Source organism: Danio rerio, chromosome 19 (genome assembly GCF_049306965.1).
Source record: "Danio rerio strain Tuebingen ecotype United States chromosome 19, GRCz12tu, whole genome shotgun sequence".
NCBI classification, from domain to species: Eukaryota; Metazoa; Chordata; class Actinopteri; order Cypriniformes; family Danionidae; genus Danio; species Danio rerio.
In genome coordinates this window covers 26,751,545-26,770,410 of record NC_133194.1, presented here as the reverse complement: position 1 = coordinate 26,770,410, position 18,866 = coordinate 26,751,545, and the positions used below count along the sequence as shown (strand labels likewise).

At 35.2% G+C, this 18,866-nt stretch overlaps 1 protein-coding gene and 1 long non-coding RNA gene across 5 annotated transcripts in view; one reads left to right on the top strand and one right to left on the bottom strand.

Annotated features, from left to right (window-relative positions):
- Positions 1-18,866, bottom strand: part of sema4ab (sema domain, immunoglobulin domain (Ig), transmembrane domain (TM) and short cytoplasmic domain, (semaphorin) 4Ab) — a 70,486-nt gene that overhangs the window by 31,933 nt on the left and 19,687 nt on the right. For all 4 annotated transcript variants that reach the window (XM_073931748.1, XM_073931747.1, XM_005170096.6 and 1 more), the window contains exon 2: positions 5,908-6,157. In XM_073931748.1, the coding sequence (XP_073787849.1) occupies positions 5,908-6,001 (94 nt within the window). In that variant the 5' untranslated portion in view covers positions 6,002-6,157. The remainder of the gene's footprint in view (positions 1-5,907; positions 6,158-18,866) is intronic.
- LOC137488519 (uncharacterized) lies at positions 819-2,799 on the top strand. Its single transcript, XR_011007587.2, has 3 exons — positions 819-916; positions 1,511-1,558; positions 2,412-2,799. It is a non-coding gene; the product is annotated as an uncharacterized lncRNA (long non-coding RNA).

Sequence of the window (18,866 nt, the reverse complement as noted above, 5' to 3'; positions counted from 1 at the left end):
TTTCTCGTTGTTTTATTTTCTTATTAGTGAAAAACTAGTCCACCATCCAATGCAATGCTTTTTAATACACTAGCTCTGTTTGCATATAAAGAGAAATCTGTGAACCCTCAAAACATAGTGATGAACAATCTCTTTAAGTATGGATGCACCGATCGATCGGCCGAACATCGGTATTGGCCAATTATCACATTTCACAACTTGATTGGCACTCGTTGATCTGGCCGATCTCATGAACCGATTCCAAGTGTTTGTTTACAAGTTCACAAGCAGAGCAAGATGTATCCGGGTTATGCATCAACAGTGCTACAACACATGAGCAATGTTTCCATATTTCATTATTAGTCATTTTTCTTGCCATTTTTTTCTGTTTTATCTATTTTCTTTTTGTAAAGCTGCTTCTGACCATTACATGTATGCAACATTCTTAATTTATTATCTTTGGTAAGGTGAGATCTCATACTTAAAGGGTAATTATGCTTATGCAATGGCAAGTTATATAAAGCTTTAAGAATCAGAATCGGTACACTGTAAAAAGTGCTACACTCACAAAGTTGGTTCTATCTACTTTAAATAATTGCAATCTAGTTAATTTTATTTGTTTTATACCAAAAAAATTAAATTTGCTTCCTCTTTACTTAAAATATATCAGTTTTTATATAACTGTATATTTTGAATAAAACTAATGCAATTTATTTGAGTAGATTTTTTTACGTGGTTATTGTGTAGAATAAATGTTATAAAAGTGAGTTGACACAGACAATTTATTAGAGCAGCTGTCGATGTGGGCAGGTGTTCATAAAACGTGATTTTAATAGTTTGGCGTGACTCCTTTTTCATTGCCCGGGATTTAGCAGGCAGACGCAGCTTCTGCAATGGTCGACATTAACTGCTCCCAGCAGCGGATCTGATTAACACGGTAAGTTGCAAATTTAGCCGAATGATAATTGTAAAGTCATGCAAAACTGCTGTCTTCGCTAGGCAGGTGAGGTTTTAGCTTTGTAAATTGTACTGTAGCCTCAGGTATGTTAACAGACTGCTCTCACATGGAAAGCTAAGTTGGCTAACGCTAACCAACGCTAGTTTATGCTAACGATTAAAAGTGATATTATTGAATAAAAATAGTGAAAGTAGTTTTAAAACACTTAGTAGGTATAACTAACGTTGCAGAACCGATTAACAAGGTCACTGGTGGGCGGTCGGGGTGTGGGGGTTCAGTTTGCTAGCGCTAACTTAGCTAAAGTTAGCTCACCTAAGTTATAGCAGCACATTAAGGATGGATATTAAATGCAGAAACGTATGCAACAGTTAAGTAGTTTGTGTTTAACGTAAGAGAAAGTATAACTTAAAGTTTGTGTTTTAGAGATTTAGTCCATAAGTTTTTTAATGCTGCATAGTGAATAAATTACAGATTTACAATTTATTTTAACTTAAATTACATTTACTACTGATGTTTACAGAACCATTTAAATTGTATGCACCTCATTCTAAAATGCATGTTCTTGGTCTTTAGATACCAAAGTGATTTTGTTACCTGTGGATCTTCAAACTTCACATCCAGGTAAGAAAAACATTAGATACAACTACAGCTGTAATTATTTGCAGGCAAGTAAAACATTGGTAAAATTGCAAACAATAGTGGGCTCCATAGAATTAACTTACATTTGATATCTGAAGATTTTTTTATGTGTGCAACAGTAAAAACAGTATAAAAATATCCTAATGCAGTTTCTTATTATCTGTCAGTCTTTCAATAAAGCTAACTGATAACACTGAATCACTGAACTGTCATTTGCCAGTCACATTAAATTTATAGAAAAAGTCAATTAAATGTAGCTTTAGCAAAAATTTAATGTAAACCTTAATGTAATGTGTAAAATGGCAATGTATTTATTTATTTATTTAATAAAATTTGTATTATGACGTGCAAAGTTTGGTGCAAAATGAAGATGACATTTAAATTATAGAACTTGTATTCTATAATTTTCATATAGCCATTTTCAAACAGTTTTAATATCTAAATTAAATACACATTCTTATGCTTTATAAGTTGCCAAAATAAACAAAAAATGTAATACCTAAATTTTAACAATTCTTTGATTGACAGGAAAACACAATGACATGCACTGTTACACTGAGTAAAATCACAGTTTTCTTTAAAATTTGATAACTAAAAACACCTGGAATAATGTAATTACACAACCTCTATAACCTTTTTTTATTTTTTAAATAGAAGTTAGGTAATTTTAACTAAGGTAATTTTTAACTGATAAACTAAGGTGTTTCATCCATGCATCATTCTCACTGGACTTTTGTAACTTCACTTGTAGTTATTTCCTATTCAGTATTTAGCTATTTAATGTTGTTTGGTAGCAACCACCTGAACTCCTGTTTCTTTTTGTCTCTACCAATAGAGTTGTGAGGAATCAGAGGTGCATGCGGCTGCCCACGGGAAAAATTTGCCATCAGCCCAACACAGTTTGGATTATCATAGGACTGTCAGAGGTTTGCCAAACCTGTCAAATGCATGATGGCTCCTGTTTGGACTTACCGATGTCCTCGACTTCAAGTATCCATCAAAACTGTATACATTTGAGATATATTAGAGACTCTTTGTGGGACTGGACATTATGCATCCTAAATCTTTATCAAAATATGCAAATCTCCTCACTGAGTTGCCTTGGATGATTTCTCAATAAGATCTGGTATTATTAATGTTTTTATTTATGTATTGTGTATGTGTAGCCACATTAATGGCCTATTTTGTAGTCACTATTAAAAGGAACATCGATTGATATTGAATACATGTTATGGTCTTTAATCCATCTTCCCATTCTTATTTAATTGTTATTGACAGGAAAGTCTGTTTATCTGTTTTTACTAGTGTATATTGTGCTTACAATATAGAAACGAAGATTTATTTTCTGAGGTTACAGCCAGAAGTCAATTAAATTAGTTTTAAATGACATATGCATGGTTAATTTTATTTAGATCATTAAGTTCATAATACTTAATTAAAATGAGTACAGTCAACATATAGCAATGTATAAGTAAGTTAAGTTTAACAAAAAAAGTAAGTTTATCTGATTTGAGTAATTTTAGAAATATTAGTTGGCTCAACTTAATTTTATTGCATTTGTTTTAAGCAATGTTTTAGTGTTTAAAATACTTAAAAAAGGCTGGAAGTTGAATCAACCTAAAACGTCCGATGCAACCACTTGCCTCACTTTTTATAAGTTAGATCTAAGTAACATTTTTTACAGTGTAAATGATATCGGCAGATCACCATGACAAGGAATCGGTACTCAGTATCGGCTGCAAAAATCCTGATAGGAACTTCCCTATCTTTAAGTGTTTTTTTTGTCTGCTAAATTTCATCATAGGTCTGTAAAACAATGAATTTTTAGATATTAACCAATTGGATAATAACTTATCACTCTACAAACTAATCAATAACTAACTAAGTGCAAAATGATTATTATCTTTCCAATTGTCATATTGTTTAAAGAAGCTTTGCTTGTTCTGCAAACACATTAAATTGTGTATTGCACATATGCGAAAAGCAAAACTCCTAGTCATGTTCGCACAGGTCTTAATCACAGTTAAGCATCTCATCTAATCTAAGTCTTTTAATAAGTATGTGTGCCAGTCACTGCAGTGCGCAGCTAAACCAAGTGAAGCGAGGTCATTACAAAACTAGGTTTCAAAACATTTTCATCTTCAGTCTTATTTAAAAAATATAAATTAAAATTAGTTGATTTTTATAAAACCTAATTAAAAGATAATCAACAACACTTGCTGACAGTGTAAAAAAAATGACCTATTTCATGGTTAAACTTTAAAGTACTAAAACATAGCATGCTAAAACTATCACAACTTGACTAACAGGTCAAAACAGGACTTAATATTTCTTGAGTGAAATTTAATAAAATTACGGCGCGTTGACTGAACCATTTAATGTTTCATGGGTGGAAATGTTAATATTAAACTAATTTAGTTTAAAGCAGAGTTGAGTGTAATGCGTTCCATAGTAACGTGTTTCTTTCTTCTAATTACATTTTTGGGAAATGTAATAATGTAACGAATTACATTTTAAATTTGTGTAATCTGATAGATAGTTTCTAAAGTCAATGTAATTGTGTTACTTACATCGGAAATATAGTTTTTAGAAGAAAAAATTCTTATTTTAAATAATAATTTGCACTGCAACATCAGTTAACGAGAATGCACTTTTAAATTGCTGGAAAACGCAAGCTGAAATGGCTGCTGTCGAGAGTGGTTGCTTCTTCAAGTAGAAATACAGATACTACTTTGATTTCATTGAGCATAAAAGCTAAAATATTGTTGTGAAATGCAATCTATGACTACTCTCTAAAGAACTTTAGACTGCTTTAAACTCGACCGGCACTTGAACAGAAAGCATTCTAGGACAATACTCGTCACCAAGCAAGACACTGACACCCAAAAACACAGTGGCCCAACTCACCCTGAACAGACTAAATTACATTTTTGTGTAGGATTGGGGGTGAAGGTAACTTCTGAATGGGAAGAGAAGCATAGCTGCTAATGGGGCCGTTCACATATCTCGTCTTTTGCCTGCACAAGTTCGTTATTTCCAATGGAGGCGTGTGGCTTGTTATATTCGGAAAACATATTGCACATGTTTGAATTTTCTAGGTGCACCAGTTGAAAATCGCGAGTCACGCAACAAGAACTGAGCAATCAGCTTCATGCTTTGTATGGATTATACACATTTTGGAAGATTAAATACTTCAGACAAACAAAGAACACCCAAACACTGCAGTGCTTTTGCATACTGTCGATATAGGTATCCAGTTTCCTTCATGTCTTATTTTGAGCTCAAAAGAAAAAAAAGAAAAAGAAAAAAAAAAAAGAAACAAGTTTGGAACAAGTCGATGATGAGAGAATTTTACGTTTTAGGCAAACTCTGTAAGTCTTTTAAATATATCAAGCTGCTGTGATCAACCTATTGTAATGTTTCTCAGTGAATATTAAATCACTGCAAGAGCTGCAGTTTATTTTGTATATTTTATATGTTTTAAGAGTAACTTCAGATTACTGATTACTAATTACTTTGCCTTGATTACTTTTTACATGAAGTAATTAGTATTGTAATCAGATTACAATTTTCCAGTAGTAGTCAGTAATTTGTAATCTAATACTTTTTAAAAAATAACTTACCCAACACTTATTTAAAGCATCTATTATTTGTTAAAAACGTTTTAATGTACACCAGAATTAAAGCAGCACTTTCACTGTTAAATAAAACATAACTGATAATACAAATGAGTTATTAACAACAACAAAAACAAAACTGAATTCAATATTATACAAAATAATTTACTTCAGTTAGTCAAGACAACATTTCTTATTAGGCTGAAGTACTAACTATTAAAACCGAATAATAAATAAAGGTACACAAAACAAAAATCAAAATTGCTCAATAATTTAACCAAACAAAACTTTTATTAAAGTAGCATAATATTCTTTTTATTGCCATGCTTTATCTTTCACTTGGCTTTTAAAACATTCAAGCACTCTTAAAATGTTATAGAAATATAACTGAATATAAATGTACCAATATTTTTATACATAATTATTACAGAACACTCAATATATCCAACAATGATTATATTATGCTAGCTATTACAAGATATTTACAAGCACTATTATTTACAGAGCTAAAATAATGAAGTATTCAAACTATGTTTAACCCAAGTCATCCATAAGTTTTAATTGCTTTATGATGTTATGGATAATTAAATTTAAATTAACCTAATAACCACCACACACAAACGAAAACAGAACAACAGTAGATATGTTTTTTAAAAGTCACTCAAATATCTAATGGGATTTTTTTTTTTTTAATTAATTAAAAAAGAAACTTACCCATTGGAAAAGAGAGTCGGGGGAGGACATGAGAATGACACCTGACGGCAGTCAGAAGAAACACACAGGCACAAAGTGATGCCGAAATCACCATCCTGATGGAAAACCAGGAGGCCAGGAGGAAAACAGATAAGCTGATTCCAAATACTGGTCTATCTGTCTCTGTTTCCTTCTGTTGGCGTCCGTTCAGCACTGAGTCGCCCACAAAGACACCACTTCAAACAGCCAAAGGAGTCTGCCGTCATCTCATCTGCTTAGACAAAAAAAGATATTTAAGTTGTTTAGAAATCGGAAGGCGAGAACCTTTAAGTCATCACTTCCTCTCCAGTCGCTCGCCTCTTCTTCCTCTTTCAGAAGCGTGTATAAAGGACAACTGATATCAGCATGACTGTCTTGATCTATGGTTTGGGGGAGGTGAATTTCAGTTACTTTTACATTGATAATTCTGAGAAAGACACTAAATACCATTCAGATAATGAATGATCTATAAGCTTTGTGGATGAGGGATGTGGATTGAAATATGTTTTTCAAGTCAAGTCTATCTATAGTCCGCTAACCCCACTGCATGCAACTATACATTGAATTTTCACATAAAAAAACATATTTTGCCAAAAAAGCAAAAAGAAAGAAGAATATTGCTGGTCACATTTTTACACAAGACGAGTTGATGCCAAACCAGCGCTGATGTTGATAGCCTCTGCCCTGGATCTTCGTCATAAACACCTCCATTTATTAGCGAAGCTAGAGAAGGAGTCCACAAAATAAAACTTTCTGAAATGTGCTCTGCTTTGGTTAGAGCGTCTGGATTTTATCTTCATCAGAGCGCGCTCCGGCAGCGCTCGTAAACACAACAAATAAGCTATAGTTGTGAGGATGTAGTGTGTACAAACAACAAACCTGTAAATTACAGTTATTAATAGTTCTTATAAAATATCCATTTTTAAAATAGCCTACATAATCTACGAATTAAAAGAATCCAAAGAATTTCTTGATTTTTTGCATAGTGTTAACTTCGCACCAAACTGAGGCTTTCATTTTATAGCTTATAAAACATGTATGAGGCGATGCAGTGGCGCAGTAGGTGATGCTGTCAACTCACAGCAAGAAGGTTGCTGGTTCGAGATGAATGAATGAATGAAAACATGTATGCAAATTAATGCAATTTCATATGTTAAAAGCACACAAGCTCTAAGATAAAATCAGACGCTCAAGACATAATCTTTAATGACTTGTATTAAAAATATTAACAGAGGTTAGTGACACAAACAGAGCATTAATTAAATGCATATTTTTACGTAGAGCGATCAATATGAGGTAGTCTGCTATTTTCTATTTGACAGAAGGAAAAAACATGACTGGAAAAAACAGCCTATTCTTATTCCATTTGAATAGCAGTTCTTAAAAAGTATTCAGTGAAGTATTTCAGTCATTTTTTTTTCTATGCTGTTGGAAACACTGCAGGCACGTGAAGATACTCTGTTGTTAATAATATGTTCGCATGTTAAAAATAATCAGTTTTTTAAAATGCAATATTTAATGTGTCAAGTCAACAAAATAGACACAATTTTTTTTTATTAACCCTCTGGGGTCTGAGGGTGTTTTGGGGCTCTGGAAAAGTTTTCACATGCACTGACATTTGTGTTGTTTTCAGTATCTTAAAAACATAGTAATGGTTAATGTGTGATAACACTGTAAACAGCACAAGTTGGGCTACAATGATACTTAAGCAGCATGTTTGTATGCATTTGTGTTTTTAAAAAAAGAAACATTTATGCGTGGTTAGTGAAAAACTAAAATTTTGAAGTCACTGAAACAAGGCCTTGAAACACAGAGAACATTTGTGCACAAGACTTTTGAGAACTAGATCTTTTAGCCTAGTGTTTTTGCTTCAAAATGATGCGAGAATCATCTTGTTCACTTGCTCACAGAAAACAATATACTGAATTAAAATCTCCATGTCACTTTTTGAGTGAAAATGGTCTATGCAAGATGGCGTGAACTATCATTACTATGCATTGAGTCACACCTGAGAAGACAAAGACCTGCATACAGCGTGCTTACTGAGGCCCCTTTTACAGTAAAGCCTAGTTCACACTAAGGATTTTAAGCCTGATTTGAGCCCGATTTGAAAGTTAAAGAGCTCGCCGACAGATCGGGCTGTGATCGGGAAGAAATCTGCGGGTGCACGGCGCTCGCCTTTTTACATTTAGCATGCTAAATATTCCAGAGCAGTCGGCCGACTCAACCCCACGTGTGGTGCGATGTAGTGATGAGCTGCAGCCAATGAGAGCGCATATCAGCATGAGCTAAATGCCTGTGTGCTCAGGAGCTCAACAGAAACATCTGTGATTGGTCAGAATGGGCTTTAACGCACTCGCCTCATTTTGTGTTAACACAGACATGAGAGTAGGCTATATTAACAGTGGAACTAGAATTCTGTAACTATTAGAATAACCATGCTGCTCATTCTGACCGTTCTCATATAAAACGCCATATTGTCACAACATATTTACATTCAAAGGTATTATTGAGATATTAAAATCAAGCTTTGAATGTCTGGCATCATATTTAATGACATCATTACCCTAAAAATAAAATCTTTTTTTTAGTAATACAGCCTATAAATATGTAGTTAAGATACTAGAACATGCAAAGGTCCTGGCTTTCATTTTCACTTTCAAACAGGAGCTATTTCGCGGCACAGAATATGCTGTTTTGAAAGATATCTGAAGTAAATTTATGTTTTTGCCATCATAAAGTTTTGTTTATGTTAGCAGGAAGTTGCTAGGCAAGAAAATGCACACATATTTAAAGTCACAGCGAAAAGTATCAGACATGCATGCAGTCATTTTGACCAATATGGTTATTTAAGGCAGAAATGCTCAGTTCTTTACTGTTTTGTAATAAAAAAAATAACAATGTCATAAAGAAAGACACTGATAGTTAGAAAACGGAAGAGTGTTATTTGTTAGTTTTATTTCAAAGAGTTATACAATTACAAAAATTAAAAACTCTCTGTGTATCTATCCACTGGAACCTTGCAGATGAGTGATTTATCCGCTGATAATTTAGCTGATTTGACAATGTTTTTAAATGCTTTCTCCAAAGCTTGAAACTCTGTCAGTGATGTCATCAGCACACAAGCAGCCAATAGTGTTCAGCTTTTTCTGACGACTCCTCCCTCAAAATTTCATTGGCTGTGGTTTGGTAGCTTGAATGAGCTGATGGGGAATGAGTTGTTGTCAGATCGTAGTGTGTGACCCCCCTCTTGTGGATCTTTCACAGAGTGTTGCATAGTGTGAACACCACAGAGATTAAAAGACACAAAGTCAAGTCATGTAGTGTGAACGGCACAGCGATCTGCTGATGTTTAAAATCCTGTAGTGTGAACTAGGCTTAATGCGTTTTTGTTTTAAAACGCATACGTTTTGCTACGGTTACGCCATCCGTCCACACTACGCCAGAGTTCTCGAGCGCTGAAAACGGAGCGTTTTGAAAACGCTGGAGAGGCCGTTTTCATTCTGAAACGCGGCTGCTCTGTCTTAGTGTGAATGAGAAAAAACGGAGACATCTGAAAACGGAGGCGGGACTGCTGAGATTCGCTACCTGATTGGGGCTTTTGTGTCATTGCGTATCCTTCCCTTATTCATCAAGCCTCTATCACATGACTATAACACATGGCTTTAACGCTACCGGAAGACAGTACTGTAAACAACAACATGGGCACAGAAATGGGAGCGTTGTTTGCACTTTTGTCTGTTTTGTCCTTACTTTTATACGGATTACATAAAAAGAGATTATTTGTTTTCAACTTGAATTGGTAGACATAAGTAGACATAACAAGCTTTATTTAGATATCATAAATCATCATCTTTGTTGACTATTTGCTGAGTTTCCTTTCATTTTCTGACCACAGTCAGTGTGCACAACAAAAAGTAGACGCATAACAGATTCGACTGATGTATTGATCTTATCTGTATGATCAAAACTGAAAGTGTAATTTAAGTTCATTTTAGCAGTTTGACGACACTACAGATCAAAACGTGTATACGTGGTCTTCGACCTCAGGGGGTTAAATAACTTATTATGAATCTGAACAGTTAATAGTTAACAGTTAATACTCAGTTTACAAGCGGCGGTTGTCGGTTGACAAAATTTCGATTGACTGAAATGAGCATCTGAAATGCAAAACTGCACCAGAAAACTTAGACCTAGCACTCATGGTGCAGTAATGGAGCTAAAGTTTACCTATGGGTTTGTCAGTAAATATATTTGATGGAAAAAATGCTGTTAATGTGTCTAAAACAGTTAAATATAGTGCTAAATGTGTTTGTATTGTGTCTCAATCAGGCGATGTAGATCAAAACAGATCTTAAACACAGAGGGTTTATAATGGCATGGTTGGAGAAGGGTGGCTTTATCAAAATTAAAAGTCTTTGTGCATAAACAGATGCAACGTTGATGGCAGGGGGTTAGAGATGTCACAAACAAGTCTATGTTTAAAAAACCCTGGAAACTAATGGGGTCATTGTTTCTCAACTTTACAGTAGCAAACTAATTATCAACTTACTTTTAAGACACTGCTTGAATGTCGCTGTAGGAGCCCTCTTTAGTGACAGAAAAGGGTTGGCTGGTTGCCAGTAGCAAACAATTGAGTGTACTCTGCTGGTCTAAATAATTATACCATTTCAAGCATTTTATCTGTGTTACATGTTCTATAAAAAATGATCATTTCAATAGCATATCTGCTGAGAAACATACATCAGAGACCGGCTCATAAAATGAAAATGAAAATCAGTTGAGCTCTGGACAATAATGTCCACACACATTTAGCTCAAGCCAGTTCAATATGAATTCAGAGATTTTCACCAGATATCAAATGAGCTACAAGCTACAAACCCTCTAAATAAATCAGAAGGTTCACTATTTGTCCTAAGTCAGTTTAAAGTCATGTTCAGTGACATTAATGTTGCAAAAACAATGCCTATTATAAGACAGCTGATTATGCTATAAAGCAGATCTACAGAAAACAAGTGCCATTAAAGCAGCTCAATGTAAATCTTATATTTCTAATTTTTCACTTAATACAGTCCTGTTTAAACCTTGATATTAACAATATTTATTTTTTAAAAATAAAGTTTGGCAAAGGAATTGCCATGGAAATGTTGTTAATCATCTCGGAACTAATGACTATATGATGGAAATCCCTGTGACCCATAAACATGACCCGTGTCTTGTGCTTGGGCAAACCAAGATTTACTAAACACCAGCCTAGTTAAAGTGAAGTTCTCTCTTCACCATAGGCATTCATACAGGGGCTGAAGAATTTATTTTTATTTTTATTTTTTAAAATTTACTCAACAATAAATGAATTCAATAAGCCCCTTTTCATAAGAATGTGTTTATATTATTAAGTACAACAATAATCCCTTGAGGGTATAAAACCTCAGGGTAATGCAACATTAATGTCCTAATGCAATTATGTCACTGATGTGGTAAGACCATATGACATTTTATCACATAAATTTTATTAGTAAAAACCTTCCTTTATCTCATCATGGACAATTCATTTGCATGAAAGTGGAAAAACTTAAAATATTAAACATTTACTTTAAATTCAGTTTAAAAAATTAAAAAACAATGCCATCCCATTAATAAAACAGAGAACAGAATTGTACATTTTAAACTTTTCCTCAAAAAAAACAGATAGTGTTAACTTAATCAAAACTCATAACTCCCATTGCTAATGCATTTGTAAGGGTTTTTAACATGCTGCTATGTTGAGGTGTTTTAAACTCTATAATACATATTTATCTGAGCTTAACTACATTTTAAACACATTTCTATTCACTCATTTAATCACTTGACTTAGGGAAATCGCTTAAAACACCTTTTGAAACAATATTTCCAACCCCAAAAATCTAAATCACTAAAACAAGCTATAAAATCATCTAACGTTTGATGTATGCAGCATGCAACAAAAATAATAAGTAAAAAAAAAATAATTGAGCAATATTAAGTGAACATGACCAACAGAAGCAGTGACTTTCCTTAGTCTAAAGATCTGTGCACAGAGAGACGTTTTTTGCTCGCATTTTCCGTCGACGTTTAACGCCTCGTGACTAAATAAAGGGCGCCAATGTGATCGTGCAAACCAATGCGCAAAAGCGTCATTAAAAAACAAAAAAAACAAACAAAAAAAACACCTCATGCTCATTTTTTTGTTTTGACACGCCGCATCAAAACCTTCTCCACCAATCAGGTTGGCACTTTTGTTCATGGGCACGGAGCTGCTGAAATTACAGTAAACAGCACTTAGAGTCGCTCAAGCGCAAAACTGTGAATGAGAGCACACATTAAAGAACATGCCCAAAGGCGATATGAACATGGAGCTGCTTTTTGCAATGGTGAACAATCATTTCTTCATCACTAGAGCTGGAGCTGCTGCTTGAACCATTTATGCTTGTTCCAGTCACCAGTAACTTTAACAACAAGCATGTGAACTTCCTCTCTTCCTCTTCTTCTGTCTTATAAGTGTTATAAGAGGGTGAAGCTTAACGTTGTGTAGCACCATCTAACGTCAAGAAGTGATTTTGCATACTCTTCTGTTTGACGCCACTGAAAATCGATTGGGTTTGAATATGGAAAAACGTCTTGTAAAACGCTGACAACAAACGCTAACGAAAAGCGTACCGGTGTGTACGAGTCTTAAGTATGTTCCTAAACTAAACAGGCTTACAATATACACAGTCAACAGTAACTTGTCTTTCACAATCAACAATGTTGTACTTTAAATAAAGGTCTTGAGGAAAACATGTTCCACCTAATCAACACAATAAATGGGTCAGGCAATATGTCCTACACAAAAATCTTTCAGAATTTTAAAAACTATTGGCAAAATCCTGGAGCAACTGGCATAGGATATAATGTACGGCATTACCATACAAACTAAAATTATTCATCCATTAGATGAATGAGTGGAATTAGCATATATTTGTTTAACTTCCTATTCTTATACATCCGGCCAGTAGCATTAACTGGAAGAACTGCTCTAATATTAGTTCCTTAATATCAAGGGTGAGCAAGAGTTAGATAGCAATAATGGTTCAAGTAAATCAAACTTACTCATTTTGTTTCATCTCCAGAAGCCTGCAGTCAGCAAATGTGCGTCACACAAAAGGCACAAAATCACTCTCCAGAAAATTTTAATTCACTGTTTCATGATGGTGGATCGATCTTTTCAACCCCAAAAATCTAAATCACTAACAATAAACATGACAGCTGAGACAACCAAGGGAAGGCTTAAATGCTCTATCCGATCGGGATAACTTGGAGAACATGAAATCAACTTAAATTCTTCATCTTGTTCTTCAAACCAGTTTTGAACAATGTGTGCAGTGTGCTGAGTGCATTATAATCCTGAAAGAAGCCACTTCCACCAGGCTACAGCATTGTGTAGGTAGATAGCACCAGGGCTGCACAATTTTCCTGCTCCTTTTGTCAGTTCTAAAATCAGTAGTAAATCTTCAGCAGCACATACTTCAGGATGTAGCAGCATTTACTTAGAGATTTTAGGCAAACAATTCTGCGATAACCAAGAGGTTTGCACAGCTTCAAATACAGCGCTTTGCTTTCAGCTCACTTCATAATTCAATTAAGTTTGAAATAAATCCTTTAGCGAGATGCCATGGCTTCTTACATTGAATAAGACATGCAACTTATTTTATAAGCACTGATAAAGACATTGGATCATTTTATAGTTCATTATTAGGAAAAATATGAGCAGAACTTGAATATAACACTTAGTTTTCATAGTTGATTGTTTATTAGTTACATCAGCCATGTTGAATCAATAAAAGCAGTTCAGTCTTATGATTGATCAGCAATATTGTTGTAGTTTCTGATGAGAGCGCCCTCTGTCTTTGAATGGATATTTACCGCTGATTACAGAAACGTGCTTCACTGACAAGATGTCATGACAATCACAGCTTTTGCTAAATTCCGAAGTAATTATAAGAATTTAAGTATCACATGAATGCGTTTTCAAGAAGAATACTGCCCAGAGCATCACATTTGTCCTTGTTATTATGTTACAGTAGTTACTGGTGCCATAACCCATAAGACCAGTCTACTGCTCTAAACTACATTTTCTGATTTTCACATGCACGTTGACTTGACAGTAGCAACACATTTCTTTAACAACCATGATCAAAATTTTCTGCAACTTGTAGCACAGTAGAAAATCTTTTGGCTGTGATAGGATGAGAAAGCCTTTGTTTGTTCATAAGCCTTGGGCCCCCAGTTTGTGGTTTGACCTTCCTCAGAACTCTGTTGGTAAATTCTCTCCACTGCTGACCAAGAGCAACCAACAAGCCTTGCCCTTTCAGAGAAATTCTGACCCATTCGCCTTGCCATAACAATGAGGCCCTTGTCAAAGCCACTCAGATCTTTTTTTCCCCTGCAACTTACTTGATGATGAGAACGGATGCTTGCTTACTATAGCCCGTAACATAGCCTAGCTAGGAGATCCACAACATTCGCTTTACCTGTGACTGCTCCTAACATGATGGCATTTTTAATGCAACTTACACCAATTTGTTTAGGACTTTTTACAAAATATATAATTTAAAAGCATTTTTGCAGAGAACACAATGTACACAAATTATAATGGTGTTAAAAACAGCATAACGCACAGGTATTGAACCATTTCCTCTCAGGACCTTTACTTCCATGCAAACAAATGTACAGAATTCAATTCTTGTTTAACATGCAGATTGTTAAATAAACTACATAACTTTTGTGACCCAAAACTGAATATTCTGTCATCATTTACACAAACTTCCCTTGTCACAAACCCCTTTGAGTTTCTTTTTTTTTTCTAGTTAAACATAAAATAGGTTATTAAGAAAACTGTTAGAAACATCTAACCATTGTTTTCGATTATCTTACAATGGAAGTTAATGATTACAGGTTTCTTAAGCCTGGTTTATACTTCTGCGTTAAGTGACCGGCGTAACCAACTGCACATGCAACGCGCGTAGCTGTGCATTTATACTTCTGCACGCTGTCTCTGTTGGTCTGCATTAACACTTCCAAAACGCTAATTGGCAGTGAGGCGTTAATGTTCCTCTGTGTCGAGTTTCTTCGCCTGTGTTTTGTTCTTTCTGAACGCTTTCGGGATGTACAAGTGGCTCAGGCCCCGTTTACACTAATGCGCTTTAGTTTGAAAACGCATAAGTTTTGCTGCGGTTACACCATTCGTCCACACTACGCCGGAGTTTTCGAGCGCTAAAAAAACGTAGCGTTTAAAAAACGTTGAAGACGCCATTTTCATTCTAAAATGCTGCTGCTCCGTCTCAGTCTGGATGGGGGAAAATGGAGACATCTGAAAACGAAGGCGGGGCTGTCGACATTTACCAATCTGATTAGGGCTTTTCCTCAGTATTAAGTAGCCTAACGTTACACAGTTTAGTCCTGCATCCTCTCCTTGTAAGTTCAGTCTTTGCTAGTTTGGATCAAGGTTGCAGTCTCCCCCTCTACAGTTTGATATGGAAAACAAACTACCGAGGACACAGGAAATTCTTCAAAGGGAACAGTGTACTTTATAACTTTATTCACATCATCCTGGCTACATTGTTTTACTTTCTCAACAATAAAATGAAAACATGATTTAAGGAACTGCCTATTTTCTTTTTAATATTAGCAACTTAACAGACAGCAGAAATGTTGAGGCGTTGTGCTGCATAATGAGCATCATCTTCATTGTGTGGATATTTATAACAAAACGGAGCCTATAACAACTGCCTCTTTTCAATTTCAGTGAAAATACGATACATACCCTCTCTTATGCTGAATATCAGTTTTAATAATCGATAATGGCCTTTTTAAAAGTATAACATACAATAAGTTTATACATTACAGGAAATAAAGGCAAGCGATCAGTCAATATACAGAATGTTGGCTACGTGGTTACATTAATCATTAACTTATCTTTGCGCATAGCCAAAACACGTTACCTGAGAACAAGTAATAGATTCCAATGACCAAAGTCGAGGAATATATCGTTAGATATAGACAACAAGATAAATGAAATATCACGTTTAATAAATATAGTGAGATTAGATCCAGCAGGAGATGCTTGATGAGCAGTTCGCCTAGCACAGCTCTCATCTGGGTAGATAGGCTGCAGCGCTTGCCCGAGAGTATGTGTGTGGTCACGTGATGTGCATTTTCAGCGTTTTGGTGAAGACAGAGAGCAGTTCAGAAATGCTGGGTAAAACTCTAGTGTGGACGCAGATCGTTTTCACTCTAAAACACCGTTTTAAAACTAAAACGTACTAGTGTAAACGGGGCCTCAAACTCGCTCATTTTGAGGCAGGAACCGGCGGAAATGCAACAACTTTAACTATGAGGTAAACACAAAACAAAACTTTCCATCAGGAGCTCCTTCGCGGGACTTCACACTCGTAAAAAAATAAAATAATTAAATAAATAAATAAATTAATTAATTAATTAATAAAAATAAATAAATAAATGAATAAAAATAAATAAATAAATAATCGCTCCATTAGGCTCGCACTGCTCGCGCGGCTCTCGGTCCCACCCAGACTCGTCAGCGCTACCAAGCCGACCAATCACACAGCTTGTGCTACGCGTCGTTGCGACGTGTAGTTACATTTTTTGAGAGGTCCAAGTCAGCGACGCTGACGGCCACGGCGTAGGGCTATGCGTCAGCGCCATAGCATAAGCGTGCGCTTGACGCAGAAGTATAAATGAGCCTTAACATTGTTTTAAAAGGGTGGTCCAGAGTGTATTTTAAAGGGCACATAGTTATCCCCCTTTTTAAGATTTAATATTAATATTATGGTTCTTCTGAGTGTGCCAGTTTAGGTTCAGTTTAAAACACAGTTCAATTTTTTTTATTATAACGACTCCGACACAGACCAAGCAGAGACTGCAAAATCATGTGTCTTTGTATAGTTTTACAGCCAAATGTTACAGCCAACTGCTAATTTAAAGTTCCGAGCTTGTACACCAAGACTAATAACCACACACACTGAATTAACTTTGAGGCTCCAGATGCGCAGCTTAGAGCCGCGACACGGAAGACCAGACACGCACATTCGGATGTTTTTTAATATAAAACTATTCAGAGCTCTGTGGCACGGCAGAAATATTAAGTGTTCCGAATCGTGGCTGGGTGCCTCGGACAGCCGCTGGCTGGAAGCGCCGTTGTGTGTACCCTAACAGAGAGCTTGCACTTTCCTGCTGCACCTAGTTAAGATCACAGGAAACTTCTGTGACTGCGAAAAAAAACAGCTGAAGTTTAAGGTAGACGCAATGAAAAGTAAACATGCTTGCAAACCTACCTACAAACAAACTAACTTACAAACAATAATCCTGATTACAGCGATCATGTGGTGAATGTTGATCTTGTGTTAAGCCCAATGAGCCTTACATCTAAAAATAAAGCAAGGTTGTTCCTTGTGACATCGCTTTGACTCTCATGCTGAAAATGGCGGACGTGAAACAACAAACTGAGGATATGATCATGAAACGCGGCTGTCAATCAATATTAGTGGGCAGGGGGACTGCACTCCTATGTCAAGTTGCGGTGGATCTAAAAACAACTCCAATTGGCTTATTGTTTTTATGTTGTTAAATTGAAAATAAAGGACTGTGTGTTTATATCACCCCAATAAGACGGTCTATACACTATACTTACACACACGTCTGTCCAGCTTGAAACAGCTTGAAAAGTAGATTTTTCACCATAGGTGCTTTTTAAGGCTTTGTTGCGTTCATAAGATACAAAGCATCGTGTGCTCATGCTTCATTTGTAAAAAAAAATAAATCCCGTAATTTTTTCATCTATCTTTAATTATATACTTCGATTCAGTTAACATGAAAACAACAAACATATTTTGTAGTTCCTCCAAAAGCCCACTCTCAAGAGGGATTCACAGAGCAGCGCTGCTGAAGATTGTGGGTGTTTACAGGGGTTTGACGGATAAATAAGAATTTGTAGCTAAATTGTAAAGAGGCCAAACAGCATTCCTTGTTGTTTACATCCTTGTTTACGTTCTCGATACAACATACCATTAACACTAAAAACTTGATGTGTTTTTTTTTTTGTTTTTTTTTAGTGTTTTAGGTGTATTAAGGGAAAGTACTAATGTATGTCCTGAGTGAAGTACCTGATGTCAGATGCTCCAGGGAGCGAAATCTGAGAGAAAGTAAGCTTGTGGATAAAAATAAGAATTATACAACCCTCCTTTGGCTTAATCCCTACCTTTTTAGATCTGTTTTAGATCTTGTCTTGACAAGAGACCAAAATAAAGAAGCTTTATTTTTATGATTTGTGTCATTGTGTCAGATTGAAAAGTAGGGTACATAATATGGTAAATTATATATTGTTTTATATTTATAATTTTTTTATAAATATGTTTTTTAATCGAAAAATTCTCCACAAATTTCTGGGAATTACTACCACAAAATATGTCATTTTTTAATCGCAAAAACATAAAATCGTGAAAAGCTAGGGGGTCTGGTAAAAGACAATGTCTCACTTTGCATTGAACTTCGAGCGTATTACATTCAGAGATGTTCACTCGCGGCCAGTTTAGGCGAGGGATTATTAAGTAAAACTGGCCTCAGACAGTTTAGTTTAGTCTGCTTCAAACCTGCAGGAAAATATCAGGCTTTACTAAAAAGCTGATTATTTTATCAACAATTAGGGTCAATAGTGGTAGCCTATTGAAGATTTCAAAGAAAAATCATAATATTAAAAAGGAAGCATAAGCTGGACCACAACAGATCAGATCAATGTCATAATAAATGCTCAAATAATTTAGCCCATAGTTTGTAGCAAGTGTCATGTTTAGTTTGATTATGCCATCTGTCAGTAGGCCTAAGTCTGTTTTTTTTTTTTTTTTACTAAAGAAGATTTATTGATTGAG